Source organism: Scatophagus argus, chromosome 4, assembly GCF_020382885.2.
Source record: "Scatophagus argus isolate fScaArg1 chromosome 4, fScaArg1.pri, whole genome shotgun sequence".
Lineage (NCBI taxonomy): Eukaryota > Metazoa > Chordata > Actinopteri > Scatophagidae > Scatophagus > Scatophagus argus.
The window spans coordinates 21,999,729-22,009,410 of NC_058496.1; the positions used below are offsets into that span (position 1 = coordinate 21,999,729).

Sequence of the window (9,682 nt, forward strand, 5' to 3'; positions counted from 1 at the left end):
CACAATAGTGATTTGGACTTTCACAGCCAGGAGACAAGCTAAGTTAGCTTAGCATAGCAAGATACTTTAAAAAGGGGGGAAACCATTAACTTGCCTCTGTCACAAGTTAACAATATCTATCTACCAGCAGATCCAAAGCTCACTGATCAATATGTTGCCAGCCTCTTGTCTAAGTTACAACAAGAACAACTTGCAGGTTTCAGGGAATGCTGTACTGAACTGTTTTGACCGGACTTTAATCCTGTGACCACTGATCCCAAAGGAATGAAATAAAATGCATTAAACAGGGAGTTGAAAAAGTGCTGACAGACTGTATAGTATTTGATAAACTGATAGAAGAGTGGTCTACTTCACATGTAATTCTGCAAGTCCAGTAAACATATTATTCTGATATCCATATGTTTTCTATCTAATGTACTAGAATCTTCTCTCTTGTTTATTCTCATCTCCCACCACAATCTGTTTTTTGAAAAATCAAACATCCATTAAGTACCAGTGCCTCTTCTGTTGACTTTCAGGTGAGGAACAGCAAAGCTAGTGGCTACTGCCTGGACCAGGGCTCTGAGGACGACGACAAAGCCATCCTTTACCCCTGCCATGGCATGTCATCCCAGGTCAGACCTGTGAACTGTTTTTGTGTCCTTATTCACTGCTGTACACACTAAGCAGCTGAGGTCATCAGGCGATCGGACAATAATGAAATCAATCTGTCACCTAGTGTATTGTGTTGATTTTTCCAAAATAACATTGCAAACCGCATGCAAACCGCACCCTATTATGCTGGCACGTCAACCAATCAACATATTTTGCATTTTCACACTCAAGGACTCTCCTTGCGATGATGTGGTGTAATTACTCTCCCCTTCAAGCACCATAGAAGTTAAAACACATTTTATTTAAGAAGTTGTGGTAGTAACAGTGCTGTAGAGAGAAATATGTTTGCCTGATTGCTTCTCATTTAACGGAACCATAGGCCCCACACACATCTCCGGCTGAAGCTTTTAAGCAAACAGCTATTATGCATTCAAGACTGAGGGCAAATTATAGTATTATACCCAAATTACCAGTAAACCAAGTGAACTGCTACCTAAATAGAAATAGTTTTCTGTGCAGATCCAATCGGGATGCATGTTTTAGCAAATATTCTATTCGCACAGTAAACCAAAGATGGCTCACAGATGATCAAGATACTCATGGGTGGAGAATTAAATTATGAGTGTGGGTGTAGTAGATGTAGATGTAATTATTGAAAAATAAACAACGAAGGGAGAAGTTAAAATATAAGAAAGAAAAACATAAAGTGATACATGTTGCAATAGATTCTGCAGTGCAGTTGTGAAGAGAACTTGAGCAAAGTTTGAACCATGAGGTGCACTAATAGGTGAGTCAAGGTTTCACTATATCTAAAAATCCATGCAAATGACAATTGAATCAAGTAGTTTTTTTTAATTAGCATTGATGTTCTAAAAACCCATATTTTTGTGATCTAAAACTGAATGCTACTACTGCAGCCCTGAGAATGGTTATCAAAGAGCTTATTTTCAGTTTATACATTTACACTTCACAATCTATATGTAGCTGCCTCCAGTCTTATTTGATGCTATGGGTACAAATAATGTGTCTGTTTTGGTCTTTAATCTGGCTGTACTTCTCATGCTGCGAAATAGTGTGGATGGGAATTTTTCCAACTCTTGTTTTGCCGCTCTAAAAACTCGAAACTAAAAACAAGTATTGAAACCAACTGTTTTCCTTGTTTCGGCTCCAGAGTTTTCTGGAATTTTACTGCTTACAATTTATGACGTATATGTCATATCAAAACTAATTCACAGATTAGCTCTTGTTCACTCATACAGCCTAATCTTTATCTTCTCAAACATCTCTCAGTATACAGGGGGTTCTAACTCATATCTCTTTCTCTTTTTCATTTAAAATTATATTAACCAGAAGTCAAATTTTAAAACCACCTACATCTCTACATAAAAATCTGTCTCTTAATAATGTATATTTTGACTGTATGAATTGATTTATATTATTTAGAAAGAGTTTTGTTTTTTTTTTTTTGCCTTTTTGTAATCTCCTTCTCCATTAATTAATCCTGGATTTGCATTTCATTTGTTTGATTTTAACCTGTGCAAATAAATAACAAAACTTAAGTTCAAAAATTGTTATTAAAAATAACATATGTGTTTTTATTTTACTCAAGATAAAACAAAATCTGCTATTGACATATCACTATAACAGAGAGAAAGTGCAGTTACAAAGTATACTTTCTTTTAGACTGCTTAATAATTAGAAAAAGATGTGTTTAAAGGTTTTCATTGGCCTAATAATGAAAATAAGTAAACAAAAGGTGAAGGCAAAAGGTGCACGGTAGCACCGGAACAGTCTTGTGACTGGGTACAACTGAGTAAGGCATCACTAACAGTTCTATTTGAGCTGCTCAGTAGGAAACACGGTAACATGGTTTTCCAGGTAAGAATGCATGTAGTCACATAGATATGTAATCAGATGTTGCTGAGAAAAAGAACATTTCTGCCCGTAGTAATTTAGATGAATAGATACCCAAACAAATTGCACTGTAGGTGGAAGCCTGTTGTCCTGTTTTTGAGCCTATTTCCCTTTTTGTGCTGTGGAACAAAAGAAAACTGTGAAAACGAATCATACAAACACTATACATGCACTGCCTCTTCCATTCCCCACCTTTCCTAACTGCCTCTCTTGCCGATGAGCATCACGTTCATTATCTGTCATATGAGGAGTATTATATGAAGGCCAGTAGCTCCACAGCCTCTCCTCTTTTCTTCTACAGTGAGAGCTCGCTGGGGTCCAGTAATGTAAAGCTTCACTGACTCTTTTAATCCTGATCCCCCGGGGGAAAACAAACAAATGGAGATGAATGTTTTTTGTCTTTGTGTCATTAGATTACAGTGATGACCGACATTACTGTGAGTGGGCTGAATTTAATTTTGTGGGACACTGTGATTTTGCATTCCTTTTTACCATTGCTCCTTTTACTTAAGAAAAAATATAATTGGTTAGAGTAAATCTTTATTGTAGGTCAGATAAATGAGCGTCTTTCTGCTGCCTCTCCCAGTGGAAATCTGAAATCATGGATAATATTTCGCCTTTGTCTGATGCTGTGAAAGCATGGTGAAGGAGCTACAAAGCACCTGCGTCATTGCTCATACTGTGTGTTTAATTAAAGTAGCCGATTTATATTGTAAGCTCTATTTTGTTATTGCTGCACATTTACATCAAGTGTTTGGTTTGCTGGGCTTCCATTTCACCAAAATACCAACAAGTCTGAATTACTCTGGTCAGATTAGGACTCTCAGACTCAAAATCTCCCAAGGAATCCCAGCTATGTGTCGTGCACGTGGGTGTGCATAGTGCTGATGGAAGCTGTGGGGCCTCTTAAGTCTCCCTTATACAGGTTTGTGTGGAAGTCCGAAGCTCTGTTAGATTCCCATGCTAGACTCTGACATGGAGAGAACCTCCGCTGGGCTCAGAGCTCAGGCCCCAAGCCAAGCCTTCTTCGAAAGATGTTTGCCATAATCTGTGGTACAGGCTTACTCATAATGTCTTGGTGGGACAAGGTGGAGATTATAACCTAGTGCAATGTACAAACACTCCTTATTTACATTGTCACAGTGCTGCACCATCAATGAGCTAATCAAGAAACTTATGATTGGCTTGACCTCAAAAAATGGCTGCAAAACTTTCACGATGGCAGGAAGGTAATGAAGCGTCTAATGTTGCTGCATGAGGCACAGGTTAATTGGCTTGGCAGAATCATTTCCTTGTGTTAATTATTTGTTGCAGTCCCATTTTAAATGTATTAGCGTGCAAAAGGCTTCCTGACTGAGCTGTAAACAGGTATTAGTGGGGATTATATAGAGGTTTCCTTGTGCACAGTTTAAATCGTGGATAAATAAGCTGAGAGCCTTACAACTCCAAAAGATCCAATACAGCAATATAAAATTCCTTGAGTAATTCAAATCAGATTTCCTGTAATAATGACCCTTAGGGTTTCACAAGGACAAAACAAAGAAGAAGTTCACAACATTATGTGTTGCACTTTAGACTGTGAGAGTGCAATATGTTTATGTAAATATTCAACATTTTTAAGTCGAAAGATTTGTCCCTATTAGCATCCCTGTGAATAGCTGAGACAAGCTGCACTGAACCTTGAATGACACACAGAGTAGTTCTTTACTGTTTTCTTGTTTTTCCCAAGTGGCTCTTTAGGGCAGAACATTGGATTAAAAATCACCTGCATTCTCTCTTCACACAAGGAGCAGCACCCACACAAGCCACTTACTGCAGCTTTCTCCTTCCGTGCTCCAAAGGTCCCAGGTTTTTACATGCTATGAACAAGGACCGTGCTATTACATTCTCAGATTCATTTACAGATTTGTTGAGATGGCAGTCACAAGGAGATGATTTTGCAATAGGGTCAAAATGTCCTTATATTTCACCTTCATCTTTTCATTAAACATCTGTGGGTAAAGAAAAAGCACACTGTGACAGAAGAGCATGGAGCATATTTTTCCATCGATAACGCATTAGAAAAGTTGGCTTTTCGGCAGATTGAGAAACATTCTGTTACATTGATCTTTCAAGGAGTAACATACACTATATTGCCAAAAGTATTCACTCACCCCTGCAAATAATTGAATTCAGGTGTTCCAATGACTTTCATGGCCACAGGTGTATAAAATCAAGCATCTAGGCATGCAGACTGCTTCTACAAACATTTGTGAAAGAATGGGCTGTGAATCAGTGAATCCCAGCATGGCACTGTGATAGGATGCCACTTGTGCAACAAGTCCAGTTGTGAAATTTCCTTGCTACTAAACATTCCAAAGACAACTGTTAGTGGTATAATAGCAAAGTGGAAGCAACTCAACCACGAAGTGGTAGGCCACATAAAAAACACAGAGCACCGTCAGCGGATGCTGAGATGCATTGTGCGTAGAGGTTGCCAACTTTCTCAAAGTCAATCGCTACAGACCTCCGAACTTCATGTGGCCTTCAGATTAGCTGAAGAACACTGCGCAGAGAGCTTCATGGAATGGGTTTCCATGGCCGAGCAGCTGCATCCAAGCCATACATCACCAAGTGCAATGCAAAGCGTCGGATGCAGTGGTGTAAAGCACACCACCAATGGACTCTAGAGCAGAGGAGACGCTTTCTCTGGAGTGACGAATCACACTTCTCCATCTGGCAATAAGAAGGACAAGTCTGGGTTTGGCGGGTTGCCGGGGGGACGGTACTTGTCTGACTGCATTGTGCCAAATGTGAAGGAGGAGGGGGGGATTATGGTGTGGAGTTGTTTTTCAGGAGCTGGGCTTGGCCCCTTAGTTCCAGTGAAAGGAACTCTGAATCCTTCAGCATACCAAGACATTTGGGACAATTCCACGCTCCCAACTTTGAGGGAACAGTTTTGGGATGGCCCCTTCCTGTTCCAGCATAACTGTGCCCCACTGCACAAAGCAAGGTCCATAAAGACATGGATGAGTGAGTTTGATGTGGAAGAACTTGACTGGCCTGCACAGAGTCCTGACCTCAACCCAACAGAACACCTTTGGGATGAATTAGAGTGAAGATGCCAGGCCTTCTTGTTCAACATCAGTGTCTGACCTCACAAATGCGCTTCTGGAAAAATGTTCAAAAATTCCCATAAACACCCTCCTAAACTTTGTGGAAAGCCTTCTCAGAAGAGTCCCTGTTATAGCTGCAAAGGGTGGACTGATGTCAAATTAAACCTATGGATTAAGAATGGGATGTCACCATGCATATGTCATCATATGCATGTAAAGGCAGATGAGCGAATACTTTTGGCAATATAGGGTATCATGGCTCGCTTCCCTGCTAGAAGGTAGTGTGTGTGTGTGTGTGTGTGTGTGTGTGTGTGTGTGTGTGTGTGTGTGTGTATGTGTGTGTTATTCAGGACAGTCATGAATGCGTGTTCCCCTCAAAGCAGGGCTGCTCTCATACTAAAGACCTCCCTATCTTTGGCATCTCATTTTTCAGAGACGATCCCTCCCATAAATAATAAATGCTATCTCTACTGTATCCTTACGTAATAGATACTAATCGTCACAGAGCCTTTCATGTGCAGGATTAAATAGTGAGGGATCACATTTTGGCTTGAAGAAATATTGTAGTTTTAAAAAGCTGTACACTGTGGTTTTTGTGCTATGCTGTACACTGTACACACACACACACACACACACACACACACTCACTAGAAAGCTGAACAACTGCAATTTAATTTGAAAAGCTAATGTCAAGAAGGGAATGTATTTCATTCTGTTACACAACTCACAACTAAATGATATACTAGGCTCTGCACAGACACCTCACCAATATCACTGCGCATGAACCAGCAGTTTGTGATGTTTCCAGTCAAAATGCTTTCTATTGCTCCTCCGTTAAAGTTAACAAGAACTCGAGATGGAAATTTAGCTTTTCCTTGTAAGTACAGTGGTTCTCCTTAATGTTGTTTCCCAGAAACCTAAAACTGGCCACCCTCTAAAGCTCCTCTCATTGGTGTGTGTAATTGGCTCCTTTTTTCTCTGACATCAACAATTAACTCCTTGGTTTTATTGACTTTGAGCAGCAGGTTGCATTATCTGTGCATTACTCTGCAAGATTGTTGATTTCCTCCCAATATGAACTCTCGTTGTTTGCAATCCAGCTGATGATCCTGTCACTGGAGCAAAGAACTTCTGCTAAACCTGCCAAGGTGTAGCTGCCATCTTCGCTTTTAGCACCAGTAGAATCCATGTGGCATGTTGCACTTCAGTTATGTTTATGTTACACATGAACTGAATTATAAATTATAAATTAATTATTATATTAATTTCAATGTAAATACTTAGATGGACAGACAGACAACTAGGAAAATAAAAGTAACATCAAAGGCAGAGTGAGATATTTACATTTTCTATGTATCATGCAGATTGTATGGCAGTTATAAAAACATCACAACATTTCTACATGTCACACAGTTTGCCCAAAAACTTTTCTAGGCTTCTCTACTTCTGTCGTTACTGCAGCCTGCAGTCAATAAGCCACATTCAGTTTGGTTATTGAGGCACATTCACAGCTTTTGATTCCTACTGATGTTGAGGATTTATTTGTTGAAGCTATGATTACTGCTACAGTACGTGAGACCAGCAGTATAACGTATTGCTTATCTCTGCGTTGCAGCTCGCCCGCTACTCTACTGAGGGCCTTCTCCAGCTAGGACCCCTGGGGTCGACCACCTTCCTGCCTGACACAAAATGCCTCATTGATGATGGCAGAGGACGTACTCCCAGACTGAAAAAATGTGAAGCAGTTTCAAGGCTCTCCCAGAGGCTCTGGGACTTTACACAGGTACAAGACAAATACATGATCTGAGCTTCTGATCACACACTGATACTGCATGCCTAGCAACAGTCACTGATGTCATAACAACAGATATTAGGGACATGAATGAGTTCTTAGTGTAACAATTATGTGTGCAAATCTGGTAATATTTTCAAATGTTTTTGTTGCAGAATGGTCCAATCATCAGCAGGGACACTGGTCGATGTTTGGAGGTAGAAATGTCCAAAGATGCCAACTTTGGCCTTCGCCTGGTGGTCCAGAGATGCTCCGGTCAGAAGTGGATGATACGAAACTGGATTAAGCATCCCAGGCACTGAAGCCAGAGAACAACCTCTGAGACAGTTTGGGCAGTGTTTCAAGTCACAGTTGGACCTCAAATGTTGAACACTTCAGAGAGGAGCAGGGACTGGTGGTGCTAGTGTGTGGTATTTCACACTACAGACTGCACTGAACTACCCTCAGGCTGCAGAGCTCTCCAGCACTGAGTCTTAAAGAAGAATATGATCAATTCAAGTGTTCTACTAAGCTGTGCATTCACAGAGACCTTATGGCGAGCTGCGCTGTTTGAAATGGCCCACATTTCTGATAATCAGCTACTTGTACAGAACAGAGTAACAAGACACCAAGGTTCAGACCCTGGGGGTGGTTCGAGATCTAAGTAATTCTTTTGTTTCTACTGTAAACTACACTATCACATCTTTGGAGATGAGGAAGAGTGTGTGTGTGTGTGTGTGTGTGTGGTGTGAGTGTGTTTTTTTTTCTCTGAGTGCATCTGAGCAAATCAAAAGATATGATTGCTGTCAATTGCCACATCAAAATGATTATTTTGGGCTGTGATTTGGAAAATTGCTTTGGACATTTTGTGCCGCCATGCCGAGACATGTAATAGGCTTCAAAGGGGCTGCCCATCATCTGATTGGGAGGCATTTCACTCGCACTCACACAAACCACTACAGTTCTTGGTTTCTTTGTACTATATTGCTATCTGTGGACAGAAGCAATCATGTGCCTTTTTTTCTCATTTTTCTGCTGACTCTGACCAGGGAATGTCAGTTCTGAAAGCATGTACAAAATTATTTGAAAATTATTAATATATTAAACAATGTATAAAGCAGTCTAATCATAGTAATATATTGTAAAAAGTGATAAATTGATATCGTCCTCTGATAACAATTAGGATAATAAAATCTTTTTTTTTTTTTTTTTTGATGAGCTGCCTCCCCGTCGTTCTCTTCCCACATGCTTATATCATTGCCGTCATCGGTTCAAAGAATTCAGTGTCAGCTTTTCCTCCCTGAATGTACTTGGCTCTGTGTTACATAAAAGCTACACGTTTTCTTTTGTACTATTGTAAAGCCAGTTGCTAACAGCTCCAGAACAATTGCTTGTCTTTTATTTTGCTTGCACTTACAACCACCTCAAGCCTCCATCAGGTTTCTGGCCCTGTGTACTGTGATTGTTCCAAGCCTCCCACTGCATAACAGGTCTGCAGAAAGCACTGAAAGCTTCCCAATTATTTTACCCAGAATAAAAATTCTTTACTTGCTCAGTTTTTCTCATGTCCAGCCAAAAATGCGTCAGTTAAGAGATAATGATTTGAAAGCATCTTTTGACATGCTTTTAAGTTAAATATCAAAGCATGTTCAAAAGACACCCACGTTCTTTTTTAGTTATGTAATATGTTACTTTTAGTGACATACTGCACATTATGATAAATTTACCAGACCAGCACTTGCAGAGTCTGTACTGGCGTCCTTCTCTCAAACAGTGACGGTCATCAATTCTTGGCAAATGTAACAAAGCTTGATAAGCTTGTCAATCTTTGAATTTACTTGAGAATGGGTGAAATGTGAGACAGTGTAGTTGTGGGTGGGCGTGGTCACATGGTCACAGTTGGTGTAACAACTGGAACAGAAAACGTTGGAAGTGAAAATGCTGACATAATTAATTTGTTCATGACGTCAACTCATACAATTGTCTATTCTATGCAACAATGTGTTGATGATTATCCATTACATAAAATAATTCATGTAGGCTACAGACTCTTCAGTTGAAAAATCACTCTGTCCCATTGTTTTCCTACAGGGAGATGGGTGATGCTCAACTCAGCGAAACACCATAGTTAATGTGACATGCAGCTCAAAATTGCCAATGAGCATGTGCTCAAAGTTAAAATAATTTTAACTGTTGTTGCTGTCCAAAGCATAACCAGTGAGATAAAAGACATAGCCAGAACTGACACATGCAGGTACAGGCGTCAGAGAGTAACAGGAAAAAAAATACATAAAACTGTGGTTTTTAG

At 39.9% G+C, this 9,682-nt stretch overlaps 1 protein-coding gene across 1 annotated transcript in view; it reads left to right on the plus strand.

Moving 5' to 3' along the window:
• Positions 1-8,972, plus strand: part of galnt9 (polypeptide N-acetylgalactosaminyltransferase 9) — an 82,492-nt gene extending 73,520 nt beyond the window's left edge. Inside the window, exons 9-11 of the mRNA XM_046385777.1 lie at positions 519-614; positions 7,219-7,386; positions 7,551-8,972. Coding sequence (XP_046241733.1) covers positions 519-614; positions 7,219-7,386; positions 7,551-7,697 — 411 coding nt within the window. The 3' untranslated portion in view covers positions 7,698-8,972. The remainder of the gene's footprint in view (positions 1-518; positions 615-7,218; positions 7,387-7,550) is intronic.
• Positions 8,973-9,682: the final 710 nt, after the last annotated feature.